This window comes from Sceloporus undulatus, chromosome 2, assembly GCF_019175285.1.
Source record: "Sceloporus undulatus isolate JIND9_A2432 ecotype Alabama chromosome 2, SceUnd_v1.1, whole genome shotgun sequence".
Lineage (NCBI taxonomy): Eukaryota > Metazoa > Chordata > Lepidosauria > Squamata > Phrynosomatidae > Sceloporus > Sceloporus undulatus.
The window spans coordinates 270,588,277-270,613,525 of record NC_056523.1 but is presented as its reverse complement, the minus strand read 5'-3'; the positions used below and the strand labels follow the sequence as shown (position 1 = coordinate 270,613,525).

The window sequence follows — 25,249 nt, the reverse complement described above, 5'->3', positions numbered from 1 at the left end:
GTGAGGACAGAGATATGAGCCATACTTCTGTAGTTTAGTTAAAGTAAACACTTACTCCTGAACCCTCATCCTCATTGTCTAAGTTTGGAGAGCAAGTTTTCAGAAAAGAGCCTCATATCTGTGTCAGATTTCTTCATTCAGTGAGAAATTCTCCATTCATAGAGAAGGGTCTTCTTGTCAGACCAACTGAGGAGTGACTGAGCAAGTGGAGTTAGTGCACTACTTTCCTCCTATGTTCACTTTAACTAATGTATGGCTGAATAGCAGTGATGTATTCATGTCTCTAACTTCAAGTCTTAACTTGAATCTCAAGTCCTTGCAAGATAGTCCCAAATCAAGTCTTGAATCTGGAAGCCAACTTTAACAGAAAAATACCTGAGGTAGTGGTGGAGTGTGTGTGGGCAGTTTAGAAAATAAGGAAGATTTGCACATAGTTAGGTTAAAAAACCATCCTACGTAATTTATCAAGATTGTATTTTGGAAAAATGAGGACCACTCAGCAGGTTGTCCCTGCTGCACTTTAGAGGAGCCTTCTAAAACTTAAACTTTAGAAGGATCATTCTTCCCCAAGCCCTTTGCCTAAGAATTATTTATGTCACTAAACCAAGGCCAGCAAGCCAGTCCCTTAAAAATATACAAGTCAAGAGTCGAGTCAAGTCCAAGTAGAGTCATTGAAGTGATTTGAGTCCTAGGCAGTTTGCCCCAAGTCTATATCACTGCTGAATAGTACCACATTGTGGTCTGTTTTGCATATTATTGCCTTAGGGAGGATCAAAAAATATTGAAGGCTCTAAAATTATCGTCCTGTATTTGCTATTCACCATGGAAGATCTATAAAAATTCATCACAGACAGTGATAAAATTGAAATAGTCAAGGAGTTCTCATACTTTGGTTCAAATATTGATCAGAATGGAGACTGCAGCCAAGAAATCAGAAAAAGGCTGATTGGGAAGGGCAGTTAAGAAGAACTGGACAAGATCATAAAATATAAAGACATAAGTCAGAATACTAGAGTGAAGATCATCCAAGCCATTGTATTCCCCATTACCATATACGGTTGTGTGAGCTGGACAGAAAAAAAGCCTAAATCAACCTATTTGAGATGTGGCACTGTAGAAGAGTACTGAGAATAACATAGATGACCAAGAAGACAAACAAATATGTTCTAGAACAGATCAACCCTGAACTCTCTCTGGAGGCCAAGATGACTAAATTGAGGCTGTTGTACTTTGGCCACTTCATGAGGAAAAATGTATCATTAGCAAAAACAATGATGCTAGGAAAGATGGAAGGCAGGAGAGAGAAAGAGAAGAGACCAATCATATGCCACATGGTTAGACTCAATCAGGGAGAACAGGGGTCTGAGCCTGCAAGACTTCAGCAGAGAAGTTGAAGACAGGGGGTCTTGAAGATGTGTCATCCATAGGGTTGCCATGAGTTCAGGTTGACTTGAGGACAGTTTACAGCAACTTGCTCTTTTCTTTCCTTCCAGCCCCTCTTTTTTTAAGGAAGGAGAAATTTCTTCCTCATGTTTGAATAGGACCACAAAATATGGGAGATGGATGCAAACATATTTGAGAGTTTAATGACTCAGGCAATCAGATGGGGGTGTTAATTGCTTGCCATGCTCTCTCCGTTGTTTCCCTATCCATTCTGTTTCACCTTCATCACCTCCCTTAGTGTTTTGCATGAGTTAGAGGAGATATGAAGAGAGGGAGGAGGCTGTTTAAGATGGGGAGCTTGTGTATATGATGTAAAAATCTGGTTGGTCAGGAGTTTAATGGTGTGGAGGAAGCTTCCTATCTGACATTCTTTACCATCTAGCCTGCCTTAGCTCTTTTTTTATTGGACATAAGTCAATGAATACCCGAATAGGGCTACACTGTTCCTTTGTACTCATATGTGCGTATATGCTACAAAATAGCAAGTGACTGAAGATTTTAAAGTCAGTGATGAACCTGTCTCCACACTGCATGTATTGCATTGTGATCTCTAACCCAGTTATTCACCCCTTTTGCTTTCACATGCAGGCTTGAGGAATATTAACTAAAGCAATGGAGTTACCCAAACATGATTCCATCTTTAAAGCTGCTATATTTCCTTAATGTGTATTATCCAGGAAAATTTCTAACCCTGTAAAATAATGATATGAGTCAATCCTCAGCACCTTGTAAAAGCCAGGAGAATGTGTTAAACAGTTAAGAGATAACTATGCTGTATACTGCCTTTCTGATGGCAAGAATTATTTTTATTGAGAACACGGGTTGTAACTGAAGCAGATATTTAATTTGGTTAAACCTGTAAAAAACAAAAACCCAATATCCCTCATCCCATTGTGGGTCTCCTGCTGTTACAATTAACCCCAAAGCAGAGCATGCAGGACTTGGAAGTATGCAGATTCTGGGAAGTATAGACCAAATAAGAAACTTTTTCAAGCTCAGATACTAAACAAAGCAGGAATACAGGGGTGCACCACTGAAACCCCTTCCTGGTCAAAACGATTGAAGAATTGCATGGTGGGTTTTTTTGTTTTTATTGAGATGAAGGCAGGCACACAGGAGCAAGTGTAATCCCTCCCCCCCAACTGTGTATTTCTGTAAAGTATATCACTAAAAGCAAGTGCCAATATAACACTAATGAAAATAGTTAAATTTCAGTTTTCCTGTAACTTGAGAAAGTGCTTGGAAAGTATTGCAACACCAGACCTTCATTGGCTGAAGCTCTTCAATACTAGGTTTTTTGTATAATCAGTTTACCATAGGTATTTCTGCATGCCACAGAGCAAAGAGTTACAACTTTGCTTAGCAGTAGTCTCAAAAGACTATCCTTGAAAGAACTGGGCTGATACAGTTGAAAAATGTTAACATTGTGTAACATTTCAACAACAGTAAAAGGTAATGCTTCTTGGTAGGAACTATGGTTAAAAGCACATTATATATAATAATAATAATAATAATAATAATAATAATAATAATAATAATAATAATAATAATAATAATACTTCCCTGTTTGATACCATTTGTACATTTTTCTTTTGCCATTTAGTTTATTGCATACAGGGACTTCTGAATGCAACTGAAGACAACTGTGAGGCACGTCCTCCCATGTTTTGATTTGGATTTTAATGGCAAGAGAAACCTTTATATTTACTTTGATCTTCCAGTACCCTGTGACTCACCACAGTCTGTTTCCAGGGAATGTTAAACTATTTAATATCTCACTAGGCCTTTTACCCAGCTGCTCTGGTTGATGAAAAGATTAAAGGCAAAACTGTCCTCTCTGATTAAATTCCCAGTTTAGTAAAATACACATGTGGACATTATCCATTGATATCTTGTTGAAATAGCACAGTATTAGAGGACATATATTCCAGGTACTTTTCAAAGGAGAAATCTGGTTTAAAATAAGTAATTGGAAAATATGCCCTGGGAAGAAACAGCTGTAGTTCTTTCCCCATCCCATCTCTGTTCTAAAGTTGAGAACACAGGGCCATATTCAGTAGGGAAATTTTGTTCCTTTTGACATTTAGAAGTGTTTCAAAGTATATGCCACAAAATCTATAATCACTCAAGATCTTTTAACAATGACCTTTCCTTCTTGAGGGATGACGTTTTAAATCTCAGTTTATTCAAAAGTTAAGGATCCAAAGAAATGTAATTGTTCCTATCCATCTTCCTTTGTCATGGAAATATTTCTATTATGCTGTTTTCACACTGGTCCTGTTTGGTCCAATTTACTAAACCATACTTTCACCAGAACCTTAAACAATATTAAGAACAAGGGATTCATTTTCAGCATTTTGCTATGTCTTAATGTGGTTTAAAACTGGTTAGTAAACTGACACTAATGCACAGTTCCCTATTTTAGATATGGGAGGGAACTGGATTTTACACTAAGCTCAGAACACTAACACAGAGGAGGAAAACGGTTGGGGATGAAGGAATCTGTGGTCATGGTGCTTATTCTAAATTATTTAAACCATAGATTAGCAAACCTGAGTATGTTCAAACCAGATCATTGTTAATATTGTGTTTTATTTATATTGTGGTCTTGTCAGCTGTTATGTGGGCTACAAAAATATTTTCACATTGTTAAGTTCGGTGACAATCTGTCTTAAAAGTTAGTGAAAGTCACATTACATTGCATACTGCTTGTTCAGACACCTTGATAACTGAATTATAGTAGAGGTCTTTGTTATCATTTTATAATTCAGCAATCCCAAATGTGCATCTTCATAAACAGAATCCCATTATTCCATGTGAAGAGTCTTAAAATCATCACACTCTGTAAAAATGATGAAATCTAGACATTTTGTTATCTATGGCAACAGGGTGTTTTGTTTAACTTGTGCATTTTTCTTGAATTTCTACTTATAGAATCAATATAGATTTGAAGGAACAGGTTTCTCAACTATCCCTCAGCTTATAGAACACCATTACACAACAAAACAAGTGATAACAAAGAAATCAGGTGTTGTTCTACTGAATCCTGTTGTCAAGGTATGTCTGTTACATTTAATGTGAAATTGAACGCTTTATGGTATGTTTACCCTGTTTTACCAAGGTCTTCGCCAAAAAAAAAAGTTGCAGTGCTTTATAGAAAATAAATTATCATCTAATTGACATGTCATTATACATTCATTCATGGAACACTGTAACATTTTAGAGGTGATTTATGTGCATGTATTTTACTGGGATCTGAGCTATAATACAATTTCAGTGTCTATGTTCTGACAGTACTTAGTATTGTCTTTTCCATCTGTAGAAGAGTAGGCTACTAAGGGAATTTTCCGTTTCCTCTGCAACCAGACTATTATTGTTATTCATTGGTGTGGTACAGACTGGGAAAAAGAGGCGGTCCACAGCTGCCCCTTTCCACGCCGGGTTGGGGGCAGGACAGCCTCAACCGCAGCCCAGAGGCCCCAACCTGGCGCTTTCCTAGACCACGGAGAAGTAGCAAAATGCCACTTCTCCTGGCCTGAAAAGAGGTGTCCATGGGGCTTCATGCCCCCAGACACCCTGACAGGTGCGGCAAAGAGGAGAAAGTGGCCACCCGGCCCCTTTCTCCTTTGCATTACTGGCGCGGCCATGTACAGGTTGTGCCAGCGATCACATGCACAAAAGGAGCTCCAATTTGTAGCTCCTTACCGCAATGCTGAAAGGGCGCCCCAAGCGCCCTGCAATATCATGATGGTGTCACGCACACCCCAGTCCATGTGGAGGCGGGGTGTGTGTGATGCCATTGTTGTGCGCAGTGTATGGACGGCTCACCTTCAAAATGGTGCCATCCATTAGGGCTGGGGAACATGTGGTTGCGCTCCCCAGCCCTAGTTTTGGCTCAAGGATGACGCTTCCGCGCTGTCTGTATCAGACCATTGTTAGAAAAGCTTTTCTATATCCCTTGTAAAAGTTGTCGATTTTAATCATTTTAATTGTAGTATTTGATTTCAGTTATATATAGATGAGATTTAAAAAGAAGAAAATTCTTATAGACTGTCTTGGTCAATCAAATGGCACATTGGGGAATGGAGATTCAGTTTGTACTGGATCAGATTATGCTCCCTTTGAAATCTTAGGTTTATAACTTGGGTGAACTGCTGGACTCAGCCCTGAGCCTTGACTTACAAGTTTCAATGGCGCTGGCTCCTCCTCCTGCTCCTCCCCTTTCTTCTTCTTTATTTGTATCCTACCTTTCTCCAAAAATTGGGACTTGAGACTGATTACAATTTAAAATCAATACAGGTAAACATAAACAGAAAAGTGAAAGTTAAGATGGAATTGAACTGTTGACAATATTTAAATGATTTTAATTACATTTAAAAGGACAAAATACCATTAAATGATTAAAAAACAATTAAGATACTTAAGTGTAAAAACAAGAGAGATTAATTAGCAGAGTTAAAGCTAGTTCAGCCAAATATAGCACTGACTGCGGTGATACATGAAAAGTCAACATGGGTTTCAGAGAAACAAGTCATGCCAGACAAATCTTATCTCTTTCTTTGATAAAATTACAAGCTTGGTAGATGAAGGGATTGCTGTGGATATACTATATCCTGATTTCAGTAAGGCCTGTAATAAGATTTCCTATGACATTCTTGCAAACAAGCTTGTAAAATGTGGGCTAGACAAGGCAGCTGTTCCATGGATTTGTAATTGGCTGATTGGCCGAACCCAAAGGGTGCTCAATAATGGCTCCTTTTCCTTCTGGAGGGAAGTGACCAGTGGGGTCCCACAGGGCTCTGTCTTGGGCCCAATGCTATTCAACATCTTTATCAATGACTTGGATGACAGATTTGGGGGCATACTTATCAAATTTGCAGATAACACCAAATTAGGAGTAGTAGCTAATACTCCAGAGGACAGGATCAAAATTCAAAATGACTTGAATAGACTAGAAAGCTGGGCCAGATCTAACAAAATGAAATTCAACAGGGAGAAATATAAGGTACTGCACTTAGGGCGGAAAAATGAATGAGACTACATGTGAAAGGCTGAACGAGATTACATGTGAAAGGGATCTAGGAGTCCAAGTAGACCACAAGTTGAACATGAGTCAATAGTGTGATGCAGCAGCTAAAAAGGCCAATGTATCTAGATCAAGAGAAGTAATAGTGCCACTGTATTCTGCTTTGGTCAGGCCCCACCTGGAATGTTCCATCTAGTTCTGGGCACCACAACTCAAAAAGGACATTGAGAAACTGGAGCGTGTCCAAAGGAGGGCGACTAAAATGGTTAAGGGTCTGGAAACTCTGCCCTGTGAGGAACAACTTAGGGAGCTGTGGATGTTTAGCCTGGAGAAGAGAAGGTTAAGAGGTGATATGATAGCCCTATTTAAATATTTGAAGGGATGGCATATTGAGGAGGGAGCAAGCTTTTTTTCTGCTGCCTCAGAGAACAGGACCCAGAACAATGGATCCAAGCTATAGGAAAAGATATTCTACCTTGATATTAGGATGAACTTCCTGACAGTAAGGGCTGTTCGACATGGGCGCACACTCCCTCAGAGTGTGGTGGAGTCTCCCTCCTTAGAGGTCTTTAAACAGAGGCTGGATGGGTATGTTTTGATTGGGTATGTTGGATATGTTTTGATTGAGAGTTCCTGCATGGCAGAGGATTGGATTGGATGGCCCTTGTGGTCTCTTCCAACTCTACAGTTCTATGATTCTATGCTTCTATGTCTTGTTTTGATGTAGGGCTGCCTTTGGAAATCTTTAAAGACTGAAGCAGCTCCAAAATTAAATAGTCAGAGTGCTGACATTGGTTGGTTACAGGAACATATAACTCCCTTGCTTCTCTAATATTCTTTGAACCCCAGGTCACCTGGTGAAGCTGAATGGTGTGATCTTCAGATAGACAAAATGTAGTTAAATTGTGGATTAGATGTATTGATGTGGGCCAACTTAGTTGGCTTTAGAAATCTATTAAAAGGGATGAATCTTGTTGCTGATTGAGACTATTTGTTTGCTTTAGTACTGATGGAGGAATCTGGCAATATGGTTATAGACTCTGTGTATAAGATTAACTGTAAAATAGTAGGTCCAGTTACAATGCCTGTAATTATGTCAGGTATTAGAGGCAGCGAACCACTAGGTGTCACTTTATTTCACTGAGGAACTCAACTAGGGAAAAACTGTTGAAATGCTTGTGGACTTATAATGGAATCATGGTGGCTGCTGGACTAAATAGGGTTTGGGTTAAGCAGGGTTGCTTATTTTCAGGTCATAGATTGAGAAGCTGCCCTCAAGGAAGGATGAATGACAGCTATCCATTACCTTCATAAAGCAGAGGAGGCATGGGGTGAGCCATGAAGAGAAAAGCAGGGAGCATCAGTGACAAAGAGTAGCCATGTTTGATAAGCATGTCTAAGATTTTGTCTTTGAATCCTGGCTCAGCCATATAAATCCACTGTGTGACTTTGGACAAGTCACACTCTCTCAGCTTTAGAAGATGGCAATGGCAAATCCCCTCTGAAGAAACTTGCAAAATAAACACCATGATGGATTCACTTTGAGTCAGAAATGACTTGAAGGCACACAACAACAACAAGATGACTTTGTACTGTAATAGAGATCGCTTGATGGCTAAATCAGCTCTAGATGTACCTGTCATAATTTTCATTGTATCACCTTAATATAAAGAATATATTAATAAAGAAAACAGTTAATATAGTTTTCTATGTCTTTTTTCCTGTAATAAAATTATTCTAATAGGAAGTGGAGCTTTGTACAATGGCAGGGATGCCACATCTTAGCTTTGCATTTGGAAAGCTTAAATATGTTTTCATGTCCCACACTGAAAATGATATTTTTCAACTATTTGTCATTCCCTTGTACAGTTTTTCAAATTTACTTATATAATCTAAGGACTGACTCGAATCATAATTTGACTGCTTGTTGTGTTGTGTCACCAGCATTTTCAACTAAGTTTTTTCAACTAATACTGCACATACAAGTACCATTTTTTTTGCTTTCAGTGCCTCAATTTTGTTCTTGTTTTTTGTCAGGGGCTTTGTTAACTGAGATACAGTTTTTTCTTTTATACTACCCAAATCCACATGCTTCATTACAGTTACCAAACTGTATTACACCATTACAAGCATCACACACACACTACCCCACGTTGTTGTTGTTGTTGTTGATGATGTTGTGAGCCTTGAAGTTATTTCCAACTTATGGTGACCTGAAGGTGGAGCTATCATGGGGTTTTCTTGGCAAGAAGAGACCAGCGTTCAATTTCCAGCTTGGCCATCAAACCCATTGGGTGACCTTGGGCAAGCCACATGCTCCCAGCCTCAGAGGAAGGCAATGGCAAACATCCTCTGAGCAAATCTTGCCAAGAAAAAGCAATGATAGTTTTGCCTTAGGGTTGCCATAAGTCAGAAACGACTGGAAGGTACACAGTAACGATGAGCAAGCAGAAATGACCATCACATATCCTATTAGCTAAATATGTGTTCAGTTTCTCTACCTTGACTCTTGAAGGACAGTAATATAGTTATGCCCCAAAGAATAACCTCACATATTCTTTGTAGCCTAGATTTGCATGCTAGCAGTTGTAATGGAGAAGGGACAAGGAGATTAAAAAGCAGGGTGTGAGTGTGAAAATAATAGGTCTTCTGCTTCATATATATTTATAGGCTTTCAAATTATTTGTGGATATTTACTCTCACTTAAATTTTTACTGATGCTACAATATAGTATAGAATATATATTCTAAAGGATTTAAATAAGAGTTTGGGAATCATATGGCCTCAGGCTATATGTGACCCTTGCAGTGGGAGTCCAATGTAGCCCTTGGAAGATCCCCTGACCCCCAGGTTCCCTCACCTTAAAAAACAGATTTTGAAGATAAATGTGGAACAAGACTTATGCAGGTACCAAGCTCTTAAAAGATTAAAAAAAAAAGTAAAGGAGACAGATCTTCTTTACTTCAGTGAACTACGTCTAGTACTGTAGTTTAGGTAATCAAAGGATCTGTTTTAATACTATAGTACACCTCCTACTTTACAGAGATTCTTACAGGGTACTGTTCACTGGGTGCATGGCTGCCAGGAGAACTGCAGGCACAGTTGTTATCATTGCTGTTTAAACTTTTCCACCTTCTGGCCAGGGACGTAGCCAGGATTTTAGGAAGGGGGGGGGTCCAGACTAAGTGCCACCATTATAATGGGGCTTGAGTGCGGCGGCGCAGCAGCACACAGCATTCATTTTTCTAATGGAAGGGGGGGGTCCGGACCCCCAGATCCCCCCCCCCCCGTACATCTCTGTTCTGGCCTGTGTAAGCACCAAAGTGTGTCTGACGCACAGCGGTGGGACTTTAGTTACAAGGTGTTTTTTTAAAGAGTATTTTGTTTGTGAAATGGTAGTGATTAGAGGAAAGAGGTGGGAGAGAAGTGAAGGAATGCCTTTTTACTATTTTATCTACAACAAAAAAAATGGAACGAGGAAATGTTTGTAGGCTGAAAAAATAAGAAATGTTTATTTCACAGTGTTTTTTGTTTTGTTTTGGTGGACCTGCTTTGTAACTAGCCTCAAAGCCCAGAGCCCCCTAATCTTTGCTTGACAATAGCTTTGCAAGACTGCTTAAAAAAGAATTGGGCACAGTGTACCCTATGCTGTTTTAATATGGAAAGCAGAATAATGACATGGAAACAATAGAGCCTGGAAGGTGAAGAGTTTGCCTTTGATTTTTCATTTGAAACTGCGGTCTTTTTAACCTGTCAAAGATACTGTTGCATGATAGCCTTTGTTATTATCCTGCTGCTGTGTTCCCATTGATTATACAATACAGCTGAACAATTGGGTACTTTGATTTGGGAACTTAAAATGAAATATATTGAAATAAATTACTACATTCTTTTCAAGAGAAATTTTCTGGCTCCCAGAAAGGTATCAAATGAATTCTTCCTATGAATTGCCTCCATTAAGTTTTCAAAAAGGTATTTGTGATGTTAAATGGGATTTGTTGAAGTGGTCCTTTGTCCTCTGGCTTCTCTACCCAGAGTGAACCAAAAGGTAGGCACTGGGCTCTGGATTCTTCTTTACCACAAGCAGCAGGTAACTGGAGATGAATCTTAATGTAGACTTTCTAGGTGGCCAATTACATGAAGCACAGCTTCCAAACATCAACAAACAGTAATAAAAGAGATATGTTCTTTTCTTTCTCACCTCAATATGTTTGATGGTAGGTAAGATACCTGTGGTTATGAAGCACAGGATAATATCAGTGCCTGTTTGATTTGCTTAACAATAATGTAATACTTCGTGAGATTAAGTGGTGTAAAGCCTAAATTGAAATCCAAAGCTCTGGTAGCAAGCTCCACATACATATCTAACATTTCACATTAGCTACTCATCTTGCATGAGTATTAAAATGGTACTAGGTTTCCAAAGTGATTCATCAACATCCTCCTCTGCTACTTGACAAATTGCTTCTGAAATCTGGAGACATTTAAAAAGTGGTATCATGAGTTTCTAATATTAAAGTGTTGGGTTGGGTGAATAGGAATGTGCAATGCATTCTTGGTGGCTATTTGGATCTTGGGACAATATCAGACTGGTGTTACATGATGTCAAGAGTAATGCCAGTGTATACAATATAAATGCAGGGGGCACTGAACTCACGTTTCTTTTTTCATAATGAAGAAGGACATAATTAATCTTAATTTCTTACAGTGAAAGAGTTCATTATTAATCATTTCCATTTATGCCTACAGATTTAAAGTTTATTATGATTGCTTTATAAAATTTTGCAAATGTGTTGAGAAACTCAAAGGAATCTTATATTCAAACGCCCATTATATTTTACCTCTATTGTTTGTATCCTGACTTTTGTTTGGCAAAAGTGAGCGACAAGTTTAATCAATTCAGTCCAGTGAGTATTCTTTAAAATATTATGTCCATCAAATTCACACAAATAGAACAAATTATACGTATTATAGAACTGACTATTCCCATCTCTTAAAACACCAAATCAAGAATATTACCGGTAAATCCAAAAAGCACTAGAAAAATAAGTTTAGTCTTGTCTTCCAAAGTTTGAAGTTATATGATTTGGTATATGATTTGGTTTGGTAGACATACCTTCAGTTGTGGTGCTACTGTTTTCCCTCACATCATATTCATTATCCTTTTAATATAATTTAGGCTATAATCAATTTAGCTACATTTCCCTCTCTTTTTGTGGAGCTTACACAGTTTTAACAGGCCTCTTTAACTATACAGGTATACAAGAGTAATATTGAAATAGCATTTATAATTTGTTAATATATATCCTTATTACAGCTGGCCTTCCATATCCATGGATTCAAACATCCATGGCTTGAAAATATATTTTTAAAAAATTCCAAAAAGCAAACTTTGATTTTGCCATTTTATATAAGGGACACTATTTTGCTACTCGGTTGTATATAACGAAACTTGAGCATCCATGGATTTTGGTATCCATGGTGGAGTCCTGGTCCCAAACCCCAGCAGATACACTGTAACACTATGTTCTTATATGAGACCCTCTACATCTTCTTTGAATGTGTTTGAAGTTAATTCACAGTCTTTTACTTACTTTACTTACTTTGACACTGTTGATCACAGCCTTCTAGTTGATATACTCTCTGACCTTGGGTTCTCAGACTCTGTTCTTGACTGGTTTAGATCTTACTTGTCTGGCAGATCTTTTGCAGTAGTTACAGGAGGTCAGACTTCATCTCCTGTTCCCTTATCTGTTGGAGTTCCCCAGGGCTCTGTTCTGGGTCCCCTTCTGTTTTCTGTCTACACACTGTCCTTAGGAAAACTCATTAGCTCTTTTGGCTTTTCCTACCATCTGTATGCCGATGACACCCAGCTGTATCTTTCCACCCCTGACCTTTCTCCAAGGCTTGAAGAGCAAGTCTCGTCTTGCCTCACAGCTGTCTCGCAGTGGATGCGTCATCGGCGTTTGAAGCTCAACATGTCCAAGACGGAGCTTCTTGTCTTTCCTCCTAAGCCCACCCTTCAACACTCCTTTTCTGTCTCTGTGGACAACATTTCCATTCAACCAGTCCAGCAATCCCGTAGTCTTGGTTTTATCTTTGATTCTTCTCTGTCATGTATCCCTCAGATCCAGACCACAGCCAAGGCTTGTAGATTCTTTTTGTACAATATTGCCAAAATCCGACCATATCTCTCCGCCTCTACTGCCAAGATCCTGGTCCATGCCCTAGTGATCTCACGACTTGATTACTGTAACGTCCTCCTGGCTGGGCTTCCTCTTTCTCACCTCCGTCCTTTAATCTCTGTCTAGCATTCAGCTGCACGCATTATCACTTCCACCCACCGCGCTGACCACATCTCTCCTGTGTTGGCATCCCTTCACTGGCTCCCCCTCCCTTTCCGCATTCAGTATAAGCTTCTGCTGTCGACATTTAAAGCCCTCCATGGACTGGCCCCTCCTTACTTATCAGACCTTCTTTCTCTTCACCTTCCCACTCGGGCCCTCCGCTCTGGTAGTCAAGGTCTGCTGTCTCAGCCCAGGATTTCCTCTGCCCCATCCTGGATTCGCCCCTTTTCACTTGCTGCCCCTCACTCCTGGAACCTTCTTCCCCCACAAGCAAGAGCCATCACTTCTTTAACCAGCTTCAAAACAGAGTTGAAGACCTTCCAGAGAAGCGTTCCCAGGCATTGCATAATTGTCGCTTGCTATTTGATGTTCCTTAGTTGCCTGTTTTATTGAATCATTTCCTGTATTGCTATGTCCTCCCTCCAGTCCATCTCCCCTGATCCAGGCCTCGGAGGTAGAGAAGAACTGTTGGCCCTCATCCCCTTCCCCTTCTCCTTTTGTGTCATGTCTTTTTTAGATTGTAAGCCTTAGGGCAGGGAACCGTCCAATTAAAAAGATTGTATGTACAGCGCTGTGTAAATTTACAGCGCTTTATAAATAAAGGTTAATAATAAATAATAACTTGGAGTAGAAACATGTTGTTTCAGTTTCCATGTTCAATAAAAGTGCACCAGGCTGTTGTGCAAGTTCTGATCTGCACTGAATGGCCCTTGCTGCCTTTGTGGGTAAAAGCTTAAGTGTATTTCCATCATACTTACAAAGAAATCAGTTAGCTTTGTGACCTAGCTGTTTCCTCTTTATTTCTTAAGAGAAAATTATGCATGGTACAATATGACTGAGATGCACTGATCCACAGAATCCCTGATCTACTGATCTGACTACCCCATTCTGATCATCTCTAGATTGAATTGTCTCCAAAATGCAACTTGTCAAACACAATGGACTCCTTATTCTATTGTCATGTACTTTTGCATACTTTTGCCACTTTCCATGCACTCCTAGATATGGAGCTATACACTAATCTATTGACAGTTATGGTTCACATGTGTATAAATGTCACATGTGTCACAGTTTTCACATGCATTTATATAATTTACAGAGCTACCTTATATACTTGATTATTTGTCAAGAAATTTTTGTGTATAAAAATTTACCCTGAAAGCCTGGGTTGACTTATTCACAGCTCAGTGCTGGTTTCCACAGCAGTGAAGTTAACCACAGTCTATTAAGACAAGTCAGCAGACTAGCAGACTGACAAATCATGCCTGATCCATCATGGTCAGCTATAGAGGTGGCCAAAATGGCATGTTAATTGTTGTGCATAACATTGGGTAGCTTAATGTTTTTCTTCTTTTTCCATCTGAAGCGCCTTTATCCAAATGCTTTAGTGAGTCTTACATTGAACAGCCACAATTTAATTTCCTCTTCATCTAACCAACCTTTAGGGTGAACACAAACAGTTACCACTGCTGGAAATTTGTAAGTTCTTGGGCATTGTTTTCCTTTGCTTCGTCCTTTACATCCTCTGTCATTTGTAATTGCAGCCGCAAACACAGGGACGCATCCTATTCAAGCCATAGGTTTGAATATGTGCAAGCCCCTGTTCTCGCAGGAGGGTCTGGAATGGATTTCCGTGCAAACGGAGGGCCAACTGTAATGGCAGCCAGCCTGCGGGTGGGCTCATACAGAACTGTTTCTAAAACAGTTTGGATAGTCCCAAGAATAATTAAGAATCACTGAATGGTTTTCTGTTCTGGATTTGCCTTTACAATACAATTTTTATGAAAAATCTTTGCTGCTATTTACTTTTATTTTTATACTTTGTCTGAAAAACCTCAGATGTTGAGTTTATGATTCATGAAATTCATCTGAACACTTAGAAATATGACTGTAGGTGGCATCAGAAATTGTTCCTCTAACAAGATCATTTCTCATTTCTGCCATAACAGACTGCATCAACAGGTACACATTTGTTATTCACCTTCATTTTCTTTCTCTGCTTCAGCAAGTTTTGACAAATGGTATTTGAATACCTGTTTTTGATGAGCAATAGTGTGCCGTGCTAGTTCTGATGTCCATAAAAAAGCACTAGTTGTAATTGTTTCCAGTACTGTAATGGAAGACTGACTTTTCTTTTTTCTAGCAGTATGTGATTTTTTTCTGACCCATGGTAATTTATTTTCTTGCTACTTTTCAATGAAAGTTGGATGCAAATAACTCTTTTCATTGTATTTCTTTACAGCCATTTTTAAATTACATTTTTGTGAAGGGAAAAAGATAACATACTGACTCTGACTAGAAGAAATATAGGCTATACATGCTGCCTTAAGTTACCTTTTTTCTTTCCTTTCTGTTTTCAATTGAATAGGTTCTCTAATGTAATCTGAAGACATTCTAGACATGAAAGGAGTAAATGTCTGTTAGAAAAAAAAGATAATCCTGGTCACTGAAACTCCTTTACTTTTTGCATTGTTTGATTATGTATGGGTGTATGACAAGGATAAAAGTGCATAGACAGATAGTGTATATGCATTTGTTTCACGCAATCCATCTCTCACACATGTGTGTGAAAAATATGGAGACCATTTTTCTGTTCACCTGTTTATCTATCCATGGCGGGTTACAGACCGCCCATTTGGGGCGGGCTGTACCCGCCCCTTTCCCCGGTGTATCGGGGCCTCAGCTGCCAGAACAGCAGCCGCTGAGGCCCCGATCCGTCACTTTTCAGGCTGAAAAGGGGTGTCCTTGGGGCCTCAAGTCCTAAGGATACCCCGCGGTGGCGGGGAGAAGGAGAAAGGGGCCGCTTGGCCCCTTTCTCCCTTGGGTCACTGGGCGCAGCCGTCTGAAGGCTGTGCCCAGCGACGCAAAGCAGCGACGCAAACGGAGCTCCTTCCTGGTCCGCGGAAAGGGCACACTAAGCGCCCTGGCACGGACCGACGACGTCACGTCCGCGCCGCCCCGTATAGAGGTCGTGACGTTGTCATAGCGGCCCCCATGTAGAAGGGGAGCCACCATTTTGTACGGACTCAGTCCGTACTAGGGTTAGGGGGGTGCGGAAGCACCGCACCTTCCTAACCCTAGTACGGACTGACTCTGTACTTTCATGGCGGTGTGTAACCTGCCTATATGACACATCTATTTTTATTTTATTTTGAATTTTTGAATTTATGTCCTACCTTTTTCACAGACTGGCTAGCAGTGATAAAGTTAAATAGAACATACACAGTAATAAATAAAACATACATAAAATGCATTTTTTAAAACATCAATATACCTTACATAACAACCCACCTTAATTGCCAAAGCCCGGTACAGATAAAAAGGTCTTTGCCTGGCAGTGGAAGGACAACATGGAGGGGACCAACCTCCCCTAGTAAAGAGTTCTTTATCCTTGGATTGGCTTCTGAGACACCCTTCACCAAACAAGCCTTTCAGGGTGATATAAGTTTACTTGTTGAAATTATAATGATCGATTATATTTTAAAATGCACAATACTAAACCCTGCATGGTGACAGTAACACAAAATGACAACCAGAAGATAAATAATGGTGGTGACACTGCTGAAATAGGATTTGAGTGAATGAGATTGAATATGCTTTAATGCTGGGAAGAAAATCACAGATGGTGAGAAAGGACGATGAGGAATTCTGAATCTCTGATCTGTGGGAGATGTGTGAGACATCTAGTTTGTGGAGAGAAATAAGGAAGGAATTGGAAATGTGTAAGATAGGATTGGCTGAATGGTTGATAGAAACTATCTGGAAATTTTCAGGACAACTAGCTGTGTTTAGATATTTGCTCTCCATTATTTACTAGCACATGTGTTGAATTTCTAAGCTAATTACAACATCAAAAATGTTAACATTCAATTTGGATTTCATGCTGAATAATGGCTTACATCATAAAAACAATGAGTGAAAAGAAGCTTACAGCATGGTACATTCCCATTTTTTATCTCCACTGTATCCTTCACTACATCCTTCTTTGACTTCTTCACCCTCTCAGAGAGCCTGGGGATCTTCTGAATGGCATGGAACACAATATATGTTCAGGACTGAACTTTTAATCTTTCTCCTCAAACTCTCATTTCTCATTACTTTCATAATCATTGTCAATAGTCTTCTTGATCTGATTCATACATTTGGAGTCTTTCTTTGATTCCAATGTTCTTTGCTTCCAGTACTCAGTCAGTTGCCAAATGCATGTTCCTTTCCTTTTATAATATCAAAATATTCTACCCATTCATCTTTATGGCTTTGGCTGAAACTTTGATCACCTCCAAAGAATACTTTTCATTAGCCCATTGCCTTCTTTGCTATACCTGAAGAGGGAAAGAATTGACAATAAGAATTATCAAGGGAGTATCAGAAGCATAGTGCAGTGCATTGGTTGCCCATACTTGCTAGAACAGACAGGGTTGTCCATGTTCTTGTAATGAAAAACTATCAGTTACCCATTTAAAAATGGTGTGTTAAAAACTGACTTTATTTCTGCTTTTCTAATTCTGTAGTCTCTATTATGTTCAAGACCTTTGTTACAAATTTTACACATTGCTATAAATTTTTGTCATCCCAGCTCATCCTGCCCTTTTGTGCATCTCCTTTGGCTTCCTAATTATTGATTTCCTCATAATTGCCTGTCCATCTCCTCACAATAAGAAGTTATCACCAACCAGATAGAGGAATAAAGTATGTGACTGGGCTTTATGTGTCATCTAGAAGGTGCTGAATAAGGACAGTGATAGTGTTCCAATTCCTAGGATTCAGGCAGTACCCTGTAGCCAAACTGAACATTTTAAAACTAACTTGACAATATTCGTTTATGGGATCAAAGTGCTAAAGCAGAGCCTGAAAGAAGAGTTGCATTCAGAGTATGTAGCTACTCTCATTAATTTCTATGTAGTAGTTATCATGGGAGAAAGGATGTTATTATGTTGTCTTGGGAAAGCAGGTGTATACTTATAGGAAAAATAAGACTACACTGTAATTTTGTATACCTACAGTCAATCAATGCATGTAAAATAAGTCGCTTCATATACTAGTACTCTATTCAGCGCAACTCATGGATAATGTAATTAATTGTCAGACTCTTTAAGTAGTATTCAGTTACTGAAGGGACAATTCTGGCACAACATTTTCATTTACATGGAAATATAGGATTTTAAAGAGTACCCATGAGAACATAGTTGAGGAAGCAGATAAAATTTAGAATAATCTTTTTGCATGGAAATATTTGCTGGGATTGAAAATTTTGACTGCAGTAAATGTGCTAAGCTTGTATAATAAAGTGATATGATTGAAAGGCTTGCAGAAGGAAAGAAAAACACAGGTAATGATTAATGTGCTAATATAAATAGTGGTAACACCCCCTGACAGCTGATTTGATTGCAGTTTATAGTGCCATTTTGTTTAATTATTCCTCTGAAGCATTATACATCAGATGTATTCTTCATAAACAACTCTTTGAAATGTCATGTTGTCAGTGTTTTAAAAAAAGTCATTCACCAGTGACTAAAATGTGGAAATATATGAAAAACCATCAGCCTCTATTTCAGTATTATTCTTGTTTCTTCAAGTCTAGGAGATCATCACATTAATATTTAAAGAAAATGTTCCAGTTATTTTTCAATGAATTTTTCCCTACTTTCAGTAGTTTTAAAATAATGTTCTTTCTTAACAGGCAAGGTAATTCCTCTAGGTAAAATGAATCAGTAAACTCTCATTCATAGTGAATGCTATCTTGTTCTGTGCCCCCTCCTCTGTTCTGGGGGTTGGAGGCAGTTTGGGGGCAATTGTGGGTCTGCATGGGGGAGGGAAGGATAAATTCATGGTGGGAGTGGAAGTCCACTTGCTTGACACTGGAGTTTGCGCATGGTGTTGACCTGTTGGTTCTATATAATGTGGACAACTATCTCTTTGGGAAGAAAGATGTAAAAGAGGGGTGGGTCTTTTGGCCAGGTGCTCAGCTCTGTTTAAAAAGATCAGTCCATTAATATTGAAGGATAAGGTGTCCTAATTACGGGTGGGGGTGTTCCACCCTGGATGCAGAAACATAAGGGGGTGCAATGACACCACCTCCCTCCCTCACAGAGGCACCAGAAAAGGAAAGGGATTGGCTACAAGGAACAGAAACTTGCCAGGAAACAATCACAACCTGCCTTCTTTCCTCCCTTCCCCTTCCATTGAAATTTCCTTGAGTAGTAGTAGTAATAATAATAATAATACGTTTTATTTATATTTCCCGCTTCTCCCAGAGATTGAAGCAGGATTACAACAGAATATAAAACAAACAGAGCAATATAAACAATTACAATTTAAAATATAGTTACCATAACATAACAATAATTGTTAAAAACAATCTATAAAAACAATATCAATCTAGCAGCATACGATGTCAATCATATTTGGGGCTTGGTTTCGTTTCTGTAGGGTATACTTTATAAGGAATTGGGAGGGTATGCCAATTGAAAAAGGTAGGTTTTTAACGTCTTCTTAAAAGTTTCCAATGTAGGGATACATCGTATCTCCTCTGGGAGATTATTCCAATGTGAAGGGGCCATAACTGAAAAAGATCTTTGGTAGGTATATTTTAATCTCACTCTGGGAAGCTCCAGTAGGTACTTCCCTGTAGTTCTGAGAGTGCGGGGCCGATTGTGTAGGGAGAGGCGTTCCTTCAGGTAACTTGGGCCCAAGCCATGTAGGGCTTTAAAGGTAATGACCAACACTTTGTATTGAGCCCGGAAGCTAATTGGCAGCCAGTGAAGAGATTTTAATACCAGCGTTATATGATTTTGCCTTAAAGATCCTGCGACCAATCTGGCTGCAGCATTTTGGACTAGCTGAAGCCCCATGTAAAGCACATTACAGAAATCCAAACGAGCGGTTACCAGTGCATGTACTACTGTTTCAAGGTCCTTTTGGTCCAGACAGGGACGTAGCTGGCGTATCAGCTGAAGCTGGTACCAAGCACTCTTGGCCATCGCATCCACCTGGGATGATAACTGTAGGGATGAATCCAAGAGTACTCCCAGACTACAAACTTTATCCTTAGGAGAAGTGTGACCCTGTCCAGGACTGGATGGCAAATTTCCCTGTCTGGACTTGGAGTACCTATCGCAAGTACCTCTATTTTTTCTGGATTCAGCTTGAGTTTGTTTTCCCTCATCCAGCCCATTACTGACCCCAGGCAGGCATCCAGAGGAGAGATGCCTTCCTTAGTCACTGTATCAGTCAGAGACATGGACAGATAGATCTGGGTGTCATCAGCATACTGATAACACCGAGCTCCATGTTTCTGGACAATCTGTCCCAGCGGCTTCATGTAAATGTTAAATAGCATGGCACCCTGAGGGACGCCCGATGTCAGCTCCCTTTTACGGGAGCAGCTATCCCCCAGCCTCACCATCTGGAACCGGCCCAAGAGGTAGGACTGGAGCCACTGGAGCGCAGTGCCACTGATACCCAACTCTCTTAGGCGTTCCAGAAGGATACCATGGTTGATGGTATCGAAGGCCGCTGAGATGTCCAAGAGCACCAACAGGGTCACACTTCCCCTGTTGATGCCCAGATGAAGATCATCGACTAAGGCGACCATGGCAGTCTCAATTCTGTATCGTGCTCTGAAGCCAGTTTGAAATGGGTCCAGATAATCGGTTTCATCCAAGACGGCTTGGAGTTGAAAGGCGACTGCCCTCTCGATCACCTTGCCCAGGAATGGTAATAAAGAAACCGGTCTATAATTACACATCTGCAGGGAATCTAGTAACCCAGAAAAGGAAGGAGGGCATGGGGCGATGGAAGTTGAAGCTTCATTTGGAAGATGAAACCCTTTCCACATGACTTTGCGAGCCTGTTGCAGTAGAAGGAAAAAGGGATAGGGAGGATGGAAAAGAATCTCACTCCATATATGATAAAAGTCTTTGTTTTAGCATTTTAAGCATTGCTTGCATGAGAAATTAATGCAGTGGTCCTGTATTTACTGCAATTCCTGGTGCCTCCTTTCTTGGGGACTGGAATATATGGTGAACATTCTAGTCTGTGTTTTGTTTTCCATATTTGTTGTTAGATTTTAGTTAGAACTGGAGTGACTCGTTCTGTGTAGTTTGAAGCAGCTCTATTGGTATGCCAGCTGTTACTGGTGATTTATTTCTTGGAAGTGCCCTGAGTGCAGCTTCCAATTCACTTTCTAAAATTATAGGTTCATCTCCAAATGGTTCTTCCTTAAATTAATCTATCATCCTTTCATCTCCTTTATACAGCTCTTCACTGTATTGTTTCTATTGTATTTTGATTAGTAGTTGGCCATGTAATGTATTCCCTTGCTGGTCCTATAGCATTTATTTAGTTAATTAATTTTTATCCCTCCTTTCTCCCAAGTTGGGACCCAAGGCAGCTTACTCCACACACACTCACACATCCACACACCCACCCACCCACCCACCCACACACACACTAAAACAACACCTCAAAAACAATTAAAATAGTGCGATTAAAACAGTAAAAGGTTTTAAAAATACAACATACAAAATTTAAAACATACAAGGTTAAAAATAATCTAAACCAACCCCCCATCATCCAATAAAACCAGACCTGCATGATTTTAAAAACCTTGCTTGAATAAAAATGCCTTTGCTTGCCAGCAAAGGGCCAGCAGGGAGGGAGCCAGCCTTGCCTCCCACTGTTTAAAACCCACTGTAGGTTTAAATTTCCTGTGGATGTCTTGGATATAGTGTATCAGTTTTGTTGTCACCTTTTATTTTTCTTCATTGGTTATTACAGTAGTTCTCTTTAGCCCTGCACACAAGTATCTGAATAGATGTAGTCAGAGTTCTGTCTCCATTTCTGTCACCTTTTGTTCCTTGTCTATCCTTAACTGTTTTAAGAGTTTCATCTGTCCTCCATTGAGGCTTCTCTTTCTTTTTGTCTGCAGATAGTGTCTTTTTGCATTCCATCCTGATAATGCCCCTGACATCAGTCTGGAGTCATTTTGGATCCTGGTCAATTAGTCTTCATAATGCAAATCTATTTTTAACATATCTTTAAGTTCTATTGGGGTGTTCTTCAGGTTGGATTTTGGTGCAATGGTTAGTTTAGTGTTCTTCTTTAGCTTTACGCACTCTCTCTCTCCCTCATATATATATATATATATATATATATATATTAGCAGTTCATGACCTGCTCCTGGTCTTGTTTTCGCAGAGAGAATGGAGCTTCTCCATTATCTGCTTCCAGTTATCTATTTGATTTCTATATTGTTCATAAAGTGATGTCCATGTATACAGTCTTTTCTTTGGTTGCCTGAAGAATGTGTTTGCAATTAATAAACTGTTAGCTTCACAAAATTCAATCAGTCCTACTTCATTTCTTGGTCATAGGCTGAATTTTCCTACAGTCTTTTATTCTGCCCCCCCCCTCACTTTGGTTGGCATTCCAATTGCCTGTGGTTAACAGCAGGTCTTGTTTTTGGCATGTGCTCAATTTCCTCTTGTACTCATGCATAGCAATTTTCAGTTTCTTCTTCTTTTGCCTTTGGAGCTGGAGCATGAACTTAGATCATGGTTACACTGTTTTTTAAAGATCTTACTGATATGGTTCAGATTTTCCATTATATCCTTTGAATGCTTTTTCTATATTTTTTCTCACCATTAATGCCATCCCATTTCTTCTTAGATTTTTATCTCCTGAATAAAATACTGTTATTAATTGAGGCAAAATGTCCCATTTCTCTCCACTTTAGCTCACTCACCCCCAAAATTGTTTTTCTTTTATTATATCTAGTTGCCCCTGAATCACGTTTCTCACATTCCATGTCCCTATGGTATGTGTTGACCTTTCACTTCTGAGCACTTCAGCCAATGTCCTTTTGGCTCAAGTCCAGTTTTGTCATAAGCCACAGTGTTACTTGTAGTTACCTTCTGCTGTATCCCAGTAGCTCATTCAGTGATTTCTACCATCCTTTGCCATTATGTTGTTTCATAGCCTCTTGGTTATCAGCATGCACCACTGAAATATAATTGCCATTGGAGGTTAGGACTAATTCTGCATTTCCCTGTCTTTGGTATGTGGTATGCCTTTTGAACCATTTGCTAAGACAGACAAATCCCTATGTTACATGGGTCTTTAAAGTACACTGGTGCCTCGGGTTATGAAATTAATTCGTTCCGCCATTCCTTTCGTAACCCGAAAATTTCGTAACCCGAAAAGGCTTTCCGTTAGCACTGGAAAGCCTATAGCTGCACTTTGCAGCATTTGAATTTCGCGCCGAAATGAATTTCGTAACCCGAAAAATATTTCGTAACCCGAAACAGTTTTTGCCAATCCAACTTTTTCGTATCCCGGAAATTTCGTAACCCGATCATTTCGTATCCCGAGGCACCAGTGTAAATGAGTTATATATTTGTATTTGTTCAGATACATTGCATTCCCTTCTATAATGTATTCCATCACAAAGGAACAATACAACAGTTATGTGATGAGTAGGGGTGTATGGGAATTTACCTTAAAAAGTAGAAATAAAAAGGTAGTGTTTAAGGGGAAACAGGTCTGCCACACTGGGTTTTTACTTGCTTTCAACTTGTGTGGTGTATTCTTACAGAAGGGAAAACAAAAATTTCAAGAATTTAGTTGTGTTTGTAAAAATAACTAGATTCTTGTAGCTGAAAAATCCACAAATATTATTTGACATTATTTTTCATTGAAAGCTTTGCCCCCAGTTGTCCTGCTTGATGTGAGTGCAGAGGTACCATGCCCACCAGACACACATGACTAAATGGGAGAGATTTCACTAGCCAATTTTTTTTTAAAAAAAAAAATCCACAGAAATTTCCTTTTTGTACCTATTCCAAGCAGAAACATCCAGGAAATGGCTATGGATGCTGATTGTTCAAAAAGCAAAGGAAACCAAATTCAGCAGAAAAACAAGAGCAGATGGGAGTGATGCCAAATGTCACAGAAATTGCTCAGGAATCACTTTCTACTACACATTCCAAGGAAAACATCTGTGTTCTGGAAAATAGCCCACAATACCAAAATTTCAGATAGCCATATTTACCAAATTCACTAGTTACAGAAGAATAAATGAGAATGATGCAACAAAATGGGGAGGGGGGTTGTAGTAATCATGGCCAAACACTGTATTCTAGAGCATGGCCCCAAATGCCACCTTTCCAGGAAACCATGTCTGAATGGGCACAAGGAGGAGGTTCCTGTGGAATTTTTGTGTCATTTTAAAATCACACCCATTGAAGTTGTGTGACTGGTGAATTGGTAGGCATACAAGGAAAAAGGGGGCTAGGATTGTAAAAAGCCTTTGTAAAAAGGAGCTTCTTTGTCAGAGGCTTTGTTAACTGAGGACCCCAAAGCCTTTCTAAAAGGACATGTTATTCCCTGAAGTCCAACAGTGTTGAGGTAGTGTGACAAAACTCAGAAGAAGGGTTTCCAAATTGGAGATAGAATTAGTGAGAAGGCCTACTCTTTGTTGCCACAAGCCTAATTTCTAATTATTGTGGCACTTACTATTGAGGCTTGTACTGACTACCTAGGCAGGAAAAGTTATGTATGGGACTAAGAACTCATTGAAGTAATCCCTTCTCAGATTATGTACGAATTTCAGGGTGTAAAAACTACTATTACAGACTGAGCATGAAAAATAGCTGGAACTAATGACATTCCTTTCAAGGAGGAACAATTTGGCCACAGCTCATAGTTGGACTCTGGGCTGCCCCATTTTGAATCATTTTCAGTTTGTGAAGGTCCCCAAGGGAAACTCAAGAATAGAGAGCACGGGAGATCATGAAGATACTACTGCATACATATGAGTCATCACAAACTAGTAAAAATCTGTTCTGTCACCAGGAAATATGTAACTATAAATCTTAGCAGTTATGACGCCAATTCTGACGATCGGTAGATCAGAAGGTTGGCAGTTCAAGGCCCGAGTGTTGTATGATGGGGTGAGCTCTTGTTACTAGTCCCTGCTTCTGCCAACCTAACAGTTCAATAGCATGCAAATGCAAGTAGATAGATAGGTACCACTTCTCATGGTGGGAAGGTAACAGCATTCACTGCAGTCATCCTGGTCACATGACTGCCAGAGCAGTCCTTGGACAACACTGGCTCTTTGGCGAAGAAACGGAGATAAGCAGAGACCCCTACCGTTGGTTACAACTAGACATCCATGCCTTTACCTTTTCCTACTTCTAGATAGTGAACATGTTATTCAGAAATGCTGTTTAATATTAGCATTTATATAGCATATAATTTTTTACTATTTTCTAAATATATCTTTCTGTGCATATACCTGTTCATAGCTACTTAAAGTTGAGTGTAAATGTTGATTAGTTTCAAATCTTTTTGCAAATGAGAGAGATATGGGTTATCTGAAATATTAGATAACATCTGATACAACTGTATAATGGCTAGTGTAAAGCAAAAT

The 25,249-nt window shown here is 39.4% G+C and overlaps 1 protein-coding gene across 3 annotated transcripts in view; it reads left to right on the top strand.

Moving 5' to 3' along the window:
• FER (FER tyrosine kinase) overlaps window positions 1-25,249 on the top strand; it is a 204,584-nt gene that overhangs the window by 83,874 nt on the left and 95,461 nt on the right. For all 3 annotated transcript variants that reach the window (XM_042451397.1, XM_042451398.1, XM_042451399.1), the window contains exon 13: window positions 4,378-4,500. In XM_042451397.1, the coding sequence (XP_042307331.1) occupies window positions 4,378-4,500 (123 nt within the window). The remainder of the gene's footprint in view (window positions 1-4,377; window positions 4,501-25,249) is intronic.